The 16,773-nt window shown below is 44.2% G+C and overlaps 1 protein-coding gene across 2 annotated transcripts in view; it reads left to right on the top strand.

Annotated features, from left to right (window-relative positions):
- Nucleotides 1-16,773, top strand: part of COL11A2 (collagen type XI alpha 2 chain) — a 35,525-nt gene that overhangs the window by 4,622 nt on the left and 14,130 nt on the right. Inside the window, exons 5-32 of one of the 2 annotated variants that reach the window (XM_051996378.1) lie at nt 2,294-2,485; nt 3,288-3,365; nt 3,995-4,057; nt 4,643-4,822; nt 7,086-7,145; nt 7,268-7,309; nt 7,829-7,891; nt 8,242-8,316; nt 8,814-8,900; nt 9,240-9,296; nt 9,528-9,581; nt 9,708-9,761; nt 9,965-10,018; nt 10,227-10,280; nt 10,869-10,922; nt 11,050-11,094; nt 11,240-11,293; nt 11,738-11,782; nt 12,256-12,309; nt 12,622-12,666; nt 12,883-12,936; nt 13,241-13,285; nt 13,473-13,526; nt 13,661-13,705; nt 13,959-14,012; nt 14,416-14,523; nt 16,098-16,151; nt 16,524-16,577. In XM_051996378.1, the coding sequence (XP_051852338.1) occupies nt 2,294-2,485; nt 3,288-3,365; nt 3,995-4,057; nt 4,643-4,822; nt 7,086-7,145; nt 7,268-7,309; nt 7,829-7,891; nt 8,242-8,316; nt 8,814-8,900; nt 9,240-9,296; nt 9,528-9,581; nt 9,708-9,761; nt 9,965-10,018; nt 10,227-10,280; nt 10,869-10,922; nt 11,050-11,094; nt 11,240-11,293; nt 11,738-11,782; nt 12,256-12,309; nt 12,622-12,666; nt 12,883-12,936; nt 13,241-13,285; nt 13,473-13,526; nt 13,661-13,705; nt 13,959-14,012; nt 14,416-14,523; nt 16,098-16,151; nt 16,524-16,577 (1,878 nt within the window). The remainder of the gene's footprint in view (nt 1-2,293; nt 2,486-3,287; nt 3,366-3,994; nt 4,058-4,642; nt 4,823-7,085; nt 7,146-7,267; nt 7,310-7,828; nt 7,892-8,241; nt 8,317-8,813; nt 8,901-9,239; nt 9,297-9,527; nt 9,582-9,707; nt 9,762-9,964; nt 10,019-10,226; nt 10,281-10,868; nt 10,923-11,049; nt 11,095-11,239; nt 11,294-11,737; nt 11,783-12,255; nt 12,310-12,621; nt 12,667-12,882; nt 12,937-13,240; nt 13,286-13,472; nt 13,527-13,660; nt 13,706-13,958; nt 14,013-14,415; nt 14,524-16,097; nt 16,152-16,523; nt 16,578-16,773) is intronic. The other variant, XM_051996379.1, reaches the window with a different exon arrangement.

Here is a 16,773-nt window from a genome sequence, read left to right as displayed (position 1 = left end):
TGCTGTACTGAACTTGGAGCAGCAAGAACAGGGTTCAAATACTGCTTCAGACATTTAGTATCTGTGTGATCTTAAACAAGTCATTTAATCTCACTTTACTTATCTGTAAAATGAAATCAGACTCAATAACCTCTGAGTTCCCTTCTAGCTCTTAAAGCTATAAAAGTGTAACCATCATAAAAGGCCATATATGTTAAATGCCATGTGAGCATGGAATCTCTTCTGGCCATGGGGATCAAAGGATGCTTCCTGGAAAAAGTTACACTTCAGCTGATCCCTGAAAGAGAGAGAGGTTTTCAATAGTTAGTGATCAAAACAAAACTTTCTTTTTTTTTTTAATTTTATTTTTATGGTGGAATAATATTTTTTAAAAATTAAATCTTTTTCTTTCTTTTTTTAAAAATAACTATAACTTTTTATTGACAGAACACAGCCTGGGTAATTTTTTTTACAACATTATCCCTTGCACTCACTTCTGTTCCGATTTTTCCCCTCCCTCCCTCCACGCCCTCCCCCAGATAGCAAGCAGTCCTATACATGTTAAATATGTTATAATATATCCTAGATACAATATATGTGTGCAGAAGCAAACAGTTCTCTTGTTGCACAGGAAGAATTGGATTCAGAAGGTATAAATAACCCGGGAAGAAAAACCAAAATGCAAACAGTTTACATTCATTTCCCAGTGTTCTTTCTTTGGGTGTAGCTGCTTCTGTCCATCATTGATCAATTGAAACTGAGTTAGATCTTCTCTTTGTCGAAGAAATTCCCTTCTAATCTTGTTTGCTTTAGTTTAAACAAGACTTTCTTAAGAGAGAGAAAGGAATGAGCACAGTCAGGGAAATCTATGATTTACTCAGAGGGCACCAGTGATATGTGGAAGGGGTAGTGGGAGATGAAAAAGTAGATTGGCACCAGATACCAATAAAAGTTGTATTAATATAGGTAACCTGTTAAAGATCTAGTCCTGGGTCTTATTTATAGGCCTTGTAGAACCTAAACCTTAGCTGAAGGTTCTGATTCATTCAGCAAATGATTCAGGAAACGTCTGCATTTGGCTCCAAGGATTTTTATTTTTCCCAACTTTCAGAATATTTTTCAGATCCCTGAATCCTAAATGAAGATAAAGGGCACCTTAGGTCTTCCTAGCTCTTGAACCTGTTTGATTTCTTTCAAGGGATTTGCCAGAAGGGGAATCATAATTAAGCTAGCTTAGGAATATTTAATTATAAATATCAGCTATCACTTAGCTGAGACTTTTAAATTCAAACCTAGTCTAGTCCTTTTCTAGGACTTAAAATTTTTTTAGACCTTTAATCACTTTACTCTGCTGCATTATTTCAGATTTTGTATTTGGAATTTGAGAAGAGAGTATGGTCTATGGTATAGAGAGAGAATGTGAAAGAGAAAGATATAAATGGCTGCTGAAAATGGGTTCTGAGATATGATAGTTATAGAAGATCAAGCCTGAGAGATTTCTGTTAACATTTTTTTTTCCCTGAGGCAATTGGGGGTAAGTAACTCACCCAGCCTCACCCAGCTAGTAAGTATTAAGTGTCTGAAATTAGATTTGAACACTAGCCTGATTTCGAGGCTAGCTGACTCCACTGCACCACCTAGCTGCCACTATTGTAGTACTTTTTAACCATAATTGATCCTTGAACTCCAAATGCAAGCATTGAACCTCTAGTATCATCCTGAACTTTGGACCAGTTTATCTACTTGGATTAGAAATCTCTCAGTTCAAATCTGGTCTCAGACAATTTAACACTCCCTAGCTGTGTGATCCTGGGCGAGTCACTCAACCCCAGTTGCCTCAAGGGGAAAAACTACAACAATGGCCTTTTGGCCTTGAAATGCAAAGTTAAAGCTCCCCTGGAACTACAGGCTAGATATGCTATTGGGTCACAATCTAAGCTAAAGGTATTTGAGGAGGTAAATTAGAACAATGCATTAGGACTCTGATTACCTGGGCCCTAAGAAATGAGAAATGCAAGAAGTGGAAGATTCATTGGGAGGAACATCATAGAGACATGGCTTAAATACAGAGGCAATGATGAGGGTCGTGTAGAGTCTGGATGTGATGACTTCCAAGGATGGCTGCAATGAAAACAAACTTCTATTTCACAGCCCCATGTGTCTTGCTTCCTCCTTCTAGCTTCTTCTCTGTGTACCCTTTTCTTCCTAGTCCCTGTCTTCTCTCTCACTACCTCACTCTTCTGTGAAAGAGAAAAGTGGAATGTCATGTTGCACCTCAGCATGCTTCTCCTCCTTCCCCTTCCCAACCTCCCAGGGTGATATCCAGCAGCTCCTCATCATCCCAGGAACCAAGGCTGCCTATGACTCCTGTAAGCAACCACAAACACAGTGTAAAGGGAGCCATGTGGAGAAACCCCAGAATCAAAAGCACCAAGGAAACCACAAACCTCACAGCTGGGGAGTGCACAGACTTCACAGGCCCCAAAACCAGGAACCCCAGAGACAGGTGAGCAAACCCTGCAATGGGCAATTCCATACCTGTCTCCATGAAGTTTCCCTCGAAACTATCAGCCACCCCTCCTGGATGATGTTTTATCCCTGGCAGTCCTGACCTATCTTAACCTAGTTCTAGTCATCTTCTATCTACCATGCTCATTCACAAAACCATTTTTATTTTCATTTTTTAAAAAGTGTAATGATGAAGGAATCTGGGGGAAATGGTAGGTGGGAACTGCTCATCCCGCTACCCATTGTCTCCTTCTAGCTTTAACATGTGCCCCTGTCCCTCCACTGCATCCTCACCTCCGAATTAAGAGATTGGCGGAAGGAAGAAGTTGACAGAAAATAGAAAGGAGAGATGGAGAAATAGACAAAAAGATGGGGAAACACAAATTCAGAGATAGTAATAATATTTGAGGCTCTAGGGAAGATGTGTATGGGGGGATCTAGTCTATGAGAGCCTAGAAATATGTGGATAGATAAGCCTCAGAAGGGAGAACTGTAGTAGAAAACTGAAGTGAGGGCTGATTAGTGTGAGAATTCTGATGAGGGGTTGAGGGTTTCAAGTGTTGAATCAATCTCTTAATTATGTTTGCTTCAGTCCACATATGGGACTTACCCTCAACCTGTTTTTTTACTTCCTCTACCACCCATCCTTTTCTCCTCTTCATCTCCCTTTGCCTAATGCCTCTTCATTTGTTGACTTCTTCTGGCTACCCTTCCTTTCTTTTGTTATTCCCCCCTCCTCCCATCTCTTTACTCTTGTCCTGTCCCTATCTGGTTTCCTATTCCCCTTACCTTATTCCCAGTCTCCTGATTCTTTCTACTATGATTACGAGCCCCCTTATTATGATGTAACGACCACAGGAATCACCCCTGATTACCAGGTAGGAATCCCTTTAGAGATCCCTCTTTTTAATACCCTCTACTTCAGATAGCCTTCCTGACCTTACAAATGTGGGGGATGCTTTGTATTGGGTGGTAGAGAAGATCACTCACTCATACTCCTTCCCATATCTCTTTCCTGCCACAGAGGCCTCAGAGCCCCTCTCAGAAGGCTTCCCCTACCTCCGTGGGCCGCAGGGTACCCCCACGCCGGCTTTCCCGGCTTTCCCCATCTGCCAAGAGGTCAGCGGCCCAGAGGGCCTCCACCTCATCTGCCCGGCAGCCTCCCCATGGTAGGAGTACAGGGTCAGCAAGGGACCGGGTTCCTCTATCCCGACACCCTTCTCGATGGGCAGCTACCCCACAAGCCTGGGGTCCCCCTCGGACTAGACGCACCGGTTATCAGCAGGTAGAACGGGGGATCCAGATCTCTGCCCTCTCCAATTTCCTAAATTTACACCTTCAATACTCTTTTCCAGAGGAGTTGCAAGATCTGAGATTTACCCCCATCCCCAGTGCGGAGAGGTTTCTCCAGATGAGGGGATATCTACTGCTTTGCCCTATCTACATTAATCCTCTCTCCCCTTTGCTTCTGGCTGTGCTCTTCCCTTTCTACCTTCCTTGAGGTCAGGACCCTTCCTTAGGTGAAGAAGATGGGACTCAGGAGTCCAACCCCCTGCTACTCCCCGAAGAGGTAACTATGCACCCTTCCATCCCAGTGCACAATCTGGACCACTCTGACACCTCCCCACTTCATCTTGATGAATCATTTTCTCCTCTCCTGGCCAGAGGGCTAGCAGATAGCCATTTGTACTCCAGTCTTATGTAGGTCCATCTTCCTAGCAGCTCCTAATGCTGTGCGTTTGTCTTGTCCATTGTCCTGCTTATCTCTCTTCATTTGGTTGAGTTCTCATTCCCTCCACACCCATTTGTGTCTTTTGACTATTTTCTGGTCTCCTTTGCTGATCCATCTGATCACCATTTCTTGCTGTTCAGCCCTCTGGCCACCCTGCCCCTCCATCCACTCTTATTTGTAGATTTTTTTTTCATCCAAACGCTCTTTGAATCTTTGGTGGCTGTCCTTTTCCTTGTGATTAATGACCTTGACCCTTCAAAGGGGCAAGTCCTTCTTCAAACAACCCCAAGCTCCAGTGAGTCAAAATCCTTACTTATTCCCTTCCCCATTCCCAGCAACTTGTCAGCTTCAAAGGGAGAGGGCAAAAAAATCTTAACTGCCTCCTCACTGTCTCCCTCTACCTTCTCTTCCCATGCTGGGAAGGAGCAGATAGACCCCGAGGGTCCCCCCAGTGCTGGCAGGTTTCGAGCTGAGGAATATGGAGAGGGGACCACAGATCCCCCTCCAGGTCCCTATGATTACACCTATGGCTATGGGGATGATTATCGAGAGGAGACAGAGCTTGGGCCAGCTCTCTCTGCTGAGACCATCCATTCAGGACCTGTAAGTGATGTGCATCTTCTCTACCTTCTCTCTATAGCCTTCTAGCAGAGTTGTGAGCGTCACTTCCTGTTATTAATGCATCACTTTCTATTGTGAATGCTTTATTTTTTGGTAACATATCACTTCCATTTGTTATTGCATCACTTCCTGTTGTAAATGCAATTCCTGTTAATGCATCTCTTCCTGTTGTGAATGCACCAGTTAATGCTCTTGTTAATGTACCACCTCATTATTGCATCACTTTCTGTTGTTACTGCATCACTTACTTTTGTTCATGAATTGCTTGTTATTGTTAATGTATCCCTTCCTGTTGGTTGTGAACCACCTCCCTTCCTATTTATTTAGGGGTAGAGGAAGGGTCTGCAGTGCTTTAGGAGATTATTTCCTGATTGCCTGCCATTCCTTGCCTACCTTGATGCAATTTTGCATTTCCTTCTGCCTAGGGTGGCTGTGTCAGTTTTTCCCCCTTATGCGACCATTTCGTGTTTGTTTTGGACACTTTCTATATGTCTAGGCTGATACTTTTCTGGGGCAACTAGCCTCTATCTTGTGATCAATTTCCAATTGTTTCCGTAGCATGTTGCCCATTCTTTCTTCCTGTCTGCATTGTGTCAAAAGATTTAACTTTCAATGTCATGTTACCTTTCCAAAACTAGGCCCACTTCCTGCCCACAAATCACTTTCTATTTGTCTTAGTCATGGTATCCATCTTCATGTTGTGTTGGCCGGAGAGCCCCTTGTTTATGACTGATCACTTCCTGTGTGTACTGGCTGCAGTATCCATGTTGTCTCTTCCCATTTCCTGTGAATAAGACATTTCTTGTGTATGTCAGCCAACGCTAGTCCTATTGCTCTTGTCATGATCCTGGCTCTTTCTGGTTACTTTCTATGTCTCTTGTATTTTTCTTAATATTTTTTTCTCACATGTAATGCCTTCTTGAAAGGAGCCATTTCTTATTTATCTTATATGGTTTCCTTTTTCTTTTGACTGAAAACTATATTCTTCCTGAAAAGTATCCCAAAGATTCTTACCTCATTGTTTCTTTCTAGTCTATTGGCGTCATTTCTTGTCTATCCTGGTCATTTCTTGTTTGCCTTAGTCATAGTATACATGTTTCTGCCATATGCCTCCTTTTTCCCTCATGTCTCCAACCATTTTCTGTTTTGCTCATATGTGTCTCAGTATAACCTATTTCTTGTGTTATTGGGTTGTGTTTGGAGGGGGAGAGGAGGGGGGCTCCTGTGTGTCCCTTGTTCCTTGCTTGTTGTCATAGTTGCCTCTTTCACCCTGCTGTTTTACCATTATGATTATTTTCTAATATTCTCACCCCTAACCCCCTACTCCCTCCTGCTTCCTCTGCTGTTGTGTATTCATTTGGGAATATCCAAGGAGCTGGGAGAGTTTGGTCAATTGATTCTTGTTATTTGTGGGGAAGGACTTTCCTGGGAATCCAGAAGACCTTGAAGGGGACATCCAGCCAGTCCTACTATGATCATGGGGGTAAAAGAGGGGAAGGTATTAGAAACAAGGATTGGGGGAATAGGAGTGCTTAGAATAGGTTTAGATTTGGGGCAGTAAACACAGGGTTTTATGTAGGATGCTGATGGGGGATGAGCTAGGTGAGTTGTGAGGTAATCTTCACTGAGGGTGGAAAGCTTGGGTCAGGGAACCTGGAAAAAGCAGGATGTGAGGCCTGAGTTTAAGGGATTACCTCTAAAAATCTCCTCAGATGAATCCAGGTTTGGTGTTCTTATATGGTTGGGGTTAGGGTAGGAAAAGAATCTGAGGTAGGAAGTAATTTTTGGGGGGTTTTGCAGACTCTTGAGGGAGTAGCTACTTGAGGGAGAATCCTTAGGTAGAAAATTCAGGAGGACTGGGTTTGGGAAAGATTGAATATCCCGAGGTAGGCCTTGGGGTTTTTCTCTGAGGGACCCCTGTAGAAGTCAGAGTGGGGCCTGTGTAGATATCTTTCCTGGCTGGTGATGGGGCATACAGGGATGAATAAGTTAGTAAGTTCTAATTAATGTTGAGGGGTTTCTGGTGAAAGTATCTGGGGTTAGGAATTTGTAAGAGGAGGCTAATCATGCCAAGAGAGATCCATACATCAGAGTTGTTTTGGTGTAGGTGGTATTAGTGGGATAGAAGAGAAATGGAGTTTAGGGTATCTGTGGGGGTGGAGCTACTTAAAGGTGTTGTGGGGGGTTGTTGGATGGATATCTTGCTCATAGACCCCACTTGGGGTTATGTGTGTATCTCTCTCAGGCTACCCATGGAGTCCGGGGGTTGAAGGGAGAGAAGGGGGAACCCGCTGTTCTGGAACCTGTAAGTCATGCCAGTTGCTGGCTCATCAAGAATTACTGGGGTGACAAGTGCTTGGGGGACCTGAGGGCAGGGGAAGGTATTAGGATGGTAATGACTTTAACCTCACATCTCTGTCTTCACAGGGAATGCTAGTAGAGGGGCCACCAGGCCCTGAAGGACCTACAGTGAGTCTAGACTTGATTTTACTTCAAGTTCCCAATAAATTCTTCCTACTCCATCTTCCTGATAATCTCTCTTTAATATCCAGTTGCTCATTTCTCCCCTTATCTTCATATCCTTACCCACCTCACTTGTTTCCGTAAGTCCCACAGGGTTCCTTAGAGACAGGACAATCTGAGTTTAAATCCTATTGCTTGCATTACTGTCTGAGTAACCATCAGGGAACCTCTCTGAGCCTCAGCTTCCTTATCTGTAAAATTGGTAAATAATAGCTTGAATATCTACTCCATAGGATGGTTATGAGTCTCCAACAAGTTAATAATTGACAAAATGCTTTGAAGATTGTACAAAGTTTATATGTCAGCTGTCCTTCCTGATCATACCTTCTTTGAATTAATCATGAGCTCCCTTGAGAATTCTTTCAGAATTTCTTTCTTTCAGAGGTTCTCCTTTGCTTCAGACTCACCTTTCCTGAACTCTTGCTCTTCCTCTTATCTCTGAATTCCTTCCTTCTGTCTTCATAGGGATTGACTGGTCCCCCTGGAATTCAGGGAAATCCTGGTCCTGTGGGTGATCCTGGAGAAAGGGTAAGAAGGTGGTAGCCTGAGTGGAAGGGCTGGGGGCTAGGCCCTAAAATATCCTTGGTGTATTGAGAATAAATATTTTCTGCTTGGTAGATTGATAAGGGAAATGTGATATCACCTGGAAGGGAAGATGAAATTAATGTTTAAGGAGGAGGTGCCTGGAATTTGCTGTCTTGTTTTTTTTTGTGGGAGCTGGAAAGGGGTTGGAGGACACTTAAAGGGATCTTCTGGTCTTTATATTACATGGCAGGATTCTCGAGGGAGATGTCGATTTTCCCAACTGTCTCCCTATTCTCTTTTCTTCCACTCTAATTTTATCCTTATTCCTTTGTTTCTTCCCCTGTCCCCAACAGGGGCCCCCAGGCCGGGCAGGGCTTCCTGGATCAGATGGGACCCCTGGTCCTCCTGGAACATCACTTATGCTTCCTGTGAGCTCATTTTAAACTTCAGAAGAGGGTGTCATTGGTGGTGGGCTAGCTAGAACCCAATGTATCAGGAACCTTTGATACTGGGAGACTTGAAACTAAGGAGGGCTAAATGAGGAGAGTTGAATGTGGAAGACTCTAAACTAAAAGGGATTCCCTAGGATAAGATGGGATGGGGAGCAGTATGGATATGAGTTAGAAGCAGGGATGGTTTTAATTTATACCAGAGAGAATCAAAGAATAGTATACCTTGAAGAAAGATGAATATAGCTGGGATTGGTGTTAAATTCAGTTCAGGGACTCTATGTTGTTATACCTAGAACTCAGAAGGCTATTTGAAGGATCAAGGCTTGGGGATTTAGAGATGATGTAGGAATGGCTACTTGGGTACTCTAGAATGGGAGAGAGGTGATATATAAATGGCTTCTAGGCACTGAATTGTCTTACTTTTTTTTTTTCTTTTCCATTTTACCTGTTCCATTACTTCTCACACTGCCTAGTTCCGGTTTGGCAGTGGTGGTGGGGACAAGGGTCCTGTGGTCGCCGCTCAGGAGGCTCAGGCCCAAGCTATCCTGCAGCAGGCTCGGGTGAGCAGAGAATGTCATGAGGGACTCAGCTGGGTCTCTGCCAGCTCTCCTTATTGGGGGAACATGTTGGGAGAGCCTGGGGAAACTTAATTTGTTGGGGTTTAAGTATGAGGGGATGAGGATGGTGAGGATCAGAGGGGTTGGGAAGGAGTGAGGGCAAAAGGTAGTTTCTGAAGGAGTTTAGCTGGTGTTGGAGGAGAGTTGGGAAGAGATCAGAGACGAATTTAGGACCAGGGTTTTAGTACTTGGGATGAGATAAGGAGGATAGATATTGGGAGAATGTTGGGAGTTTTTTCTTCTGCTTCCTCTTCTCAGTTCTAATATTTCTCTACTCCCTAGTTGGCACTACGAGGTCCTCCTGGCCCCATGGGATATACGGGTCACCCTGGACCCCTGGTGAGTGATGGGAAAAGGTATGGGGCAGGTATGGGAGGTGGAGAATTTTTTTTTTTTTTTTGTGGAAAAAAAAAAAAGAGTATGGAAAGTCTTAGGATATAATGTTCTCAGGGGAATCTGGGTTGGGGATTAATCTTTAATGTTGAAGTCCTTGGGAGGGTACTGGGGAGCCTATTCCCCACATATCTTCCTTTGTCTCCTATTATCTTATGCTATCCTTTTTTATCTCAGGGTCACCCTGGGAGTCCTGGACTGAAGGGAGAATCTGGAGACTTAGGCCCTCAGGTAACAGCACTGACCTCTTATTTATCTTCCTCTCCCCCCATTCACCTGGACTCTTCTATCCTCAACCTCTTCATAAGTGACCCTTTCATCTTCCTTTTCCAATGATCTCTTATATCTTGTCACCAGGGACCCCGGGGTCCTCAGGGCCTATCGGGCCCCCCAGGCAAAGCTGGACGCAGGGTAAGTGGAAGGGTTAAGATGGGGAGTTGGTGGGAAAAGTCTGGCTGTCTCATAGTAGGAGGAGATGGCTTTTCTAGAGGAGGGTATAGAGATGCTGGTATATGAGAGGAGCAATACAGTGGTGGAGATGAGGGGATAAGGATCTGTAGAGGGCTATCCCCCTCACTTGAATCCAATTGCATCATTTCCTCCTATCCCTTCAGGGTCGTGCTGGAGCTGATGGAGCCCGGGGGATGCCAGGAGAGCCTGGGATAAAGGTAATAGAATAAGAGATGCCTCTGTGACCCTCTTGTGTCTCTACAATCCTTAATGCCCTCTTGAGCCCCTCAAGCCTCTGATTTCCCATTCTCCTTCCTTACTGCTTCTTCCTTTCATTTTCTGTTTATGAGCATGTGTCCCAGACTCTCATTCAAGGATTTCTCTTTGAGATGGGAGTGAGTTAGACTATCACATTTATACTCTTAGGGTGACCGAGGATTTGATGGGCTCCCAGGTCTTCCAGGAGAGAAAGGACACAGGGTAAGCATTTCCTGGATATGGGAAAAAGGATTGAGGGGCTGATTACAAGAGAAGTGGGAAGGAAAGAGAGGACAGTTATGTTTGGGGACTATGTGTTTGGGGAAGGGATAGAGTTTCAGTGTCCTTCACCATCCAAGAATGAGTCCAAATGGACCTACAGAACCATCTGGACCACATGGAGTTAAATGTCAAATATGAGGGGGATGTGGGGAATGTGTGAACTCCCAAAGGAAGAAATTGGATTGGGGTAGTACTCACTGATGGTGCTGAAGTACTTATTAAAGGAGTTTCTGATCTTTTTTGGATCATGGTTTTCTTTGATTATCTGGTGAAACCTATGAACTCTTCCTCAGAATAGTATTTTTTAAATGCATAAGTGGAACCAATCAGATGATCAAAAAGGGAACCAATCATATTGAAATAGTTATCAAAATATTTTTTAAAAACAAGTTTGCAGGTCCCAAGTTGAAAACTTGGTTCTTAGGAAATTGGTTGGGGAAGAGGAAGTTGGTTTCTGTTTATGGGGTGTGTAGTCGGTGGAAGGAATTGGCTCTGAGGTCCCAGTGACTCCTGTATTCCTCACTCCAGGGTGAAAGTGGATCCCAAGGTCTTCCTGGTCCCCCAGGGGAGGATGGAGAGAGGGTAAGTGACAGTGGGAACTTCTGGGTTGGCAGGAAAGGAGAGAGCTAAAAGAGGGGAAACATGGTGTTTGAGGAAAAAAGTTTAAGGTTATGTCCTTACTCCTTCCTTGTTCCTTTCTACCCATTAGGGAGATGATGGAGAAATTGGACCACGAGGCCTACCTGGGGAATCTGTGAGTATGAGAAGATACTGGGTGAGGGGACAGGCTAAATTGGTAGTGATTGTGGTGGAATTATGGATTCAGGAAGATTGAAAGTCACAATGCTAGGCTGTTGTTTTTGATACTAGTGTTTTCTTCTGCTCTATCCCTAACCTAGGGTCCCCGAGGTCTCTTGGGTCCCAAAGGTCCTCCTGGAATCCCTGGCCCCATGGTAAGCAATCCTTCCTCACACTTTAATCTATTTCCTGAACTTTCAAACCTCTGACCCTCCAAAATTTTAGCTTCCTGACCTCTTCCTCTTTCTCTTTTTCTTGGTTCCTAACTGACTGTACTGTTCTCTTATCATTTTTATGCCCAGGTTTCAAATGAACATGTTGTATAATTTACTGTCTGCTTCATGTGTTGCCAAGACAAAAAAAAAAAACCCAAACCCTCTAGAAAAACAAAACGAATATACAAATCCACAAACCCACACCCTGCAGAGAGCCAGGGACATGAGTTTGCTTGGATTTTGAGTGAATGGAGCACCTGAGAGATGGAGGGGACACACCCATACCCTGGAGTGAAACTCCCTACCCAGAAACCCACAGACTTCCCCAGTCTCTACATTTTTGCCCCCTTTTCTTCCTTCTCTTAATCTCTTTTTATATTTCAGGGAGTCAGAGGCATCGATGGATCCCATGGCCCCAAAGGGAACTTGGTAAGCCTGCCGTGATACCTAGTCCATAATAGAAGTAATATAGAAATATCATATTTATATGTTCTATACAAATATATCTAACATAACATATTTAAGTACATAAATACTTGCTGATGGAAAGCTAATTGATTGATGTACTTGGGGAGGCTACTTGGATCGCTACTCCCACCCTGCCAAAATCTTCCTAACCCTGATTTTCCATGGGCCTTTCTCAGAAGCTCCTTGGCCCTCAGTTATGGTCATGGCTTCCAGAACCCTAGTATGTTAGAGACCTCAGACAGATCCCTGTCTTTTACAGAAAAGGAAACTTAGACTTAAACAAGCCACATGGTACATCTGTGCTAAGAGACTAGAACTGAAGTCTCCTGATTCATAGTCCAGGGTTCCTATATTCTTTTCTCTGTTCTAGTGACCTGGGAATTAACCCTCATATCACCTTCCCAAGTGACCCCTATATTGTTATCTGTCTCTAGGGTCCTCAGGGAGAGCCCGGCCCTCCTGGACAACAGGGAACACCAGGAACCCAGGTGAGTAGCCCCATTATTTTATCTTCTAAACCGTACGACCTGCTTCACCCACTCTACTTTTACACATTTCCCTTTTCTCCCTCCTAAGCCCAAATATCTTTGTGTTAGTTAGGACAGACTGAGAGTTTATGATGTCCCTGATCACTGCAGTGGGGTCAGTACACAGACTGGAGCAATGGAGTTAGGGCGCTTGGACTCTTATAGCTCTTGCTATACAATGGTAGGGGAGGACATGGAATGTGGTCAGGGTTGTGAGGATAGAGAGCAATATAATCTACAACCCTTCCATGACACCCCTCTTGTATACATCAGGGTCTTCCTGGACCTCAAGGTGCCATCGGCCCCCATGGAGACAAGGTGAGTGATGGGTGTGGCGGGGTAATCAAATGATAGTCAGGAAGATGGGGGTCATGGGAAACAGGAAAAGAGCATATTGAGACTATGCCAATAGAGTAATGGGGGAAGAATGAGGACTGAGGTATGCTAAGGGAAAGGACTATACAACTGTTGTAGGGCTCTATTTATTCATACCTTTGCTACCTGTAGCTCTGATTTCCTCAATGTCTTTTGCAGGGTCCGCAAGGGAAACCAGGTCTTCCAGGGATGCCTGGCTCAGACGGACCTCCGGTGAGTGCTTTTCCCAACCCTTCATAATTTCTTAGAACCACCTTAGCAGTAGCTCATATGCTGTTATTTCTTGTTATGACTTGGAACCAATCTCTTGACTTTCCCCATTCTCAAAAATCTCAAAATTTCTACCATCTTGCCTCATCTCCTCTCCCTAGATTTCCCCCTCCCATCTTTTTTGTCTTGAAAGGTTTATGGCTATTCATGTGGATTTGATGGTTAGTTTTGATTTGGGGATGTAGAGATGGGGAGGTATGAGAACTCATGGTATGAGATCTCATTTCTTTTTCCCTTTCTCTTTTAGGGTCATCCGGGAAAAGAGGGTCCACCAGGAACCAAAGGGAACCAAGTGAGATACTTTGCTTTCTTTTTTTGTGTATCTTGTGATTCTAAAGTCACTATGATATCCCAGCAGTACTTACTGCCATCTTCTTCCATTTCTTCCATCCTAGTCTGTCCATCTATGTTCCTCTGACCTCCTGGTGATTGCATTCCTCAAATCTTCCAGTGACTTTTCTTTTTCTCTTTCCATCTAGGGTCCATCTGGTCCACAGGGTCCTCTAGGATACCCTGGACCTCGAGGTGTCAAGGTAACATGTAACCAGAGTCAGGGAGATGAATTTGGCAGGGGTGGGAGTGGTCAGGAGAAGGATTCCTGTATTTTAGGCTTCTGTTTTCCAAACCTGAACTTTATCTCTTGATCATTCCCCATCTGTCTTCTCAGGGTGTGGATGGAATTCGGGGTTTGAAGGGTCATAAGGGAGAGAAGGTAAGAGAAACCCCATTGACTCCCACTACCCTCTCCAGGCAGCTTTATCCTGATATATCCTCCATCATCTAAGCCTCTATTCCTTACCTCTCACCCTCTAATCTTTCCTTATCCAATCCTCCCAATATTTATCCTGAATTGCCACCATGACCCTCCAAGCTCCTAATTTCTGACCTCAAAACAATATTGCTTACACTTCTCTGTGGTCCTCCTATGCCCCTCCTACCTATTTCTTTGTCTCTGCCTTTCTCAGGGGGAAGATGGTTTTCCTGGTTTCAAAGGTGACATGGGTGTGAAAGGTGACCGGGTAAGTCAGTAGGGCTCTCCCTTAGCTCCCAGTGCCCCCTTGACACCTTTTGGGTTATCAGCAATACTATTCCCTATCTAGCTTCTGAGTCTCCAATTCCAAATCCTTGGGCCCTCCTTCATACCACAATATTACATGTCCCCAGTGTTCTATGCTGTTCATATCATCCAAACACCCAATCTTATCTTGATTCCATCCAGAGGCAGTGCCTTGGGACTCTCTGCCTCTTTTTTCCTAAGAATATGCCCTCAACCTCCTATTATGACTCTCTTATCTATTAGAGATTCCTATCACCAAGGTCTTTCCCCACTTGAATAATCTTTTTTATACCAAATGCCTAAACTTTCAAACTCCTACTCTGAGCTCTGACCTTCTGTTCCTCACTTTCTTCCCACCCCCGTAGGGTGAGGTTGGAGTCCCTGGTTCAAGAGGAGAAGATGGTCCTGAGGGGCCAAAGGGAAGAACTGGACCCAATGGAGACCCAGGCCCCATAGGGCTTGTGGGAGAGAAGGTAGACAAATCAAACAGATATGATGAACAGCCTGGACAAAGGCATGCAGAAGTAAAAGTATACAAGAAATAGTATAATAAAAGCCAGTTTGATTGAAATATAGAACGTGTGAGGAGGAATAATGTGTAATTAACCTGAAAAGGTAGAAAAGAGCTGTGCTGTGAGAGACTTTAAATGCCAAAGCGGATGTCATAATTTATCCCAGAGACAATAGGGAGTCATTAGTGCTTTTTGAGTGGGGAAATAGCATGATCAGCTTATGCTTTTGGCAGAATTGGAGAAGAGAAAGGCCAGAGGCAGGGAGACCAGTTGAGAGCCTACTGTCCTAGTCCCAGCAAGAAGAACTAAGAACCTAAATTAGGATGGTAGCCGTGGGAGTAGAGAGGAGATGGGAGAAAGGTTGTGGATGAAGGATTGACAAGACTTGGCAACTGATCTAATGTGAGGAGTGAGTCAGAGGAAGGAGTGAAGGATACCTGAACTTTTGAGCTTCCATCTAATGTGGACTGACTAACCTGGATGTGGTAGTAATGGGACTGGAGTTCAGGAGAGAGATTAGGGCAGGGTATATACAAGGATACTTGAACCTATGACCCAGAGGCTTCAGTTTCTGGGAGAAATAGTAGTGTGGGGAGTAATCGACTTTGGCTTACCACAGAGACAATTTGTTATTTCAGCAAATCAAGTCACTGGCTAGTTACTGAGCACAGCAGTGTACCCAGCCTATGCTGGATGCTCTGGGGAGTTTCACGTGGCCCAACTGGCAATTGATTTATGCAGATGAGTTGACTCAAGAAGTATGCAAGGTTATAATATGTAACCACGTGAGATGTGGCACTCTGCATCCAAAGGGTGCTTAGAAAAGGAAGAAGTCAGTGCACTGGGGTGACCAGAGAAGGTTTGAAAGATGGATGGAATTTGAGAAAATCAGCGGAAGCAAAGGGCTGGAGGTGAGAATGAAGTGTTTGGTGTTGGTGGGAGACCAGCTTAATTTGAATGGACTGAATGAGTTATGGAGGTCATAGCTAGAACATGAAGGACTTTGAAGATCACTTAGGGAATCTAGATTTTCTTTTTTGGATAGGGGCAGGCATTGAGAGTTGTGGAATGATCTGATGAGAGGGCTGTTGTAAGCTGGTTGATCTATTAATACATGCAGATTGGGCTGGAAAAGGGAAAGGCTTGAGGCTGGGAGACCAGTTAGGAGGTTGTGAGAATAGTATAGATAGATGAAGAGCACCTGACCTAGGGCAGGAGAGAAAAGGGCAAGCATCTGAGAGACTACAAGGAAGAATTAACAGAGTTTAGTGACTGATTGGGAAGGAAGCTAAACCTCTTTTTATTTATTTTTTTTTTTAATCCATTCACAGAGATAGAGAAATTAAGTAGTTAAGCAGATAGATGTGAAGGAGGGCGAGGGGAATTGGGAGATCAGGGCCCCTTGGAGGAAGCAGGAAGCTAAGGGCCTGAGTTTTGTTGGAGTTGGGAAATTAATTCCAGGGATCTAATTCTGTGAAGGCTTGGCTCCTTCTCCCCCAACCCCATCTCTATTGCTCTTTTTGTCTTCTCCACAGGGCAAACTGGGTGTTCCTGGTCTGCCTGGATACCCAGGACGTCAGGGACCCAAGGTAAGGCTTAATCTATGAAATCCCATTTCTATTCTATTTCCTTCTTCCACCTCCCATGTTTTTCTCTCCTTCACCAATCCCCTATTTCAAATCGACAAAAACTACAAAATGCCAACCCATTTAATTTACAGAGGAGGAAGCAGGTCCAGAGAAGAGAAATGAGTTTTCCAACTTAGCACAGCTAGTCAGAAGCAGAGCTGGGGCAAACCCCAGGTCTCCTGACTCCTGGCCCACAGTTCTTTTCACTTTGCTTTATTTACTATATGTTATCTCTGTTAAACTGTACTTGTGAGAGACCTTCTAAGGCCCTTCTTATAATCTCATTTTTTACCCCATGACTCCTCCATGTCTTCTTCTCTCTCCCCCTCTTAGGGGTCACTTGGATTCCCTGGATTTCCTGGTGCCAATGGAGAGAAAGGAGCCCGGGTAAGAAGGGAGGGGAGTCTATAAAGGGAAAAAGCTGGAGGGTAGAGTGTGTGATTGAGGAGTGAGACAGGGTGGGCTTGAGAGAAAGAGTTGTGAGAAAGGTTTAAAAGAAGAGTTCTAAAGGATCTGGGGAGCAGAATCTGTGGGCAGAGATGGTAGCATTGAAGGAGGAACTGTAGAATCCTGAGTTTGTCAC

The sequence above is a fragment of the Antechinus flavipes genome, chromosome 4, assembly GCF_016432865.1.
Source record: "Antechinus flavipes isolate AdamAnt ecotype Samford, QLD, Australia chromosome 4, AdamAnt_v2, whole genome shotgun sequence".
NCBI classification, from domain to species: Eukaryota; Metazoa; Chordata; class Mammalia; order Dasyuromorphia; family Dasyuridae; genus Antechinus; species Antechinus flavipes.
Note: the sequence above shows the minus strand (reverse complement) of the source record. Positions and strands in the feature narration are given on the sequence as shown.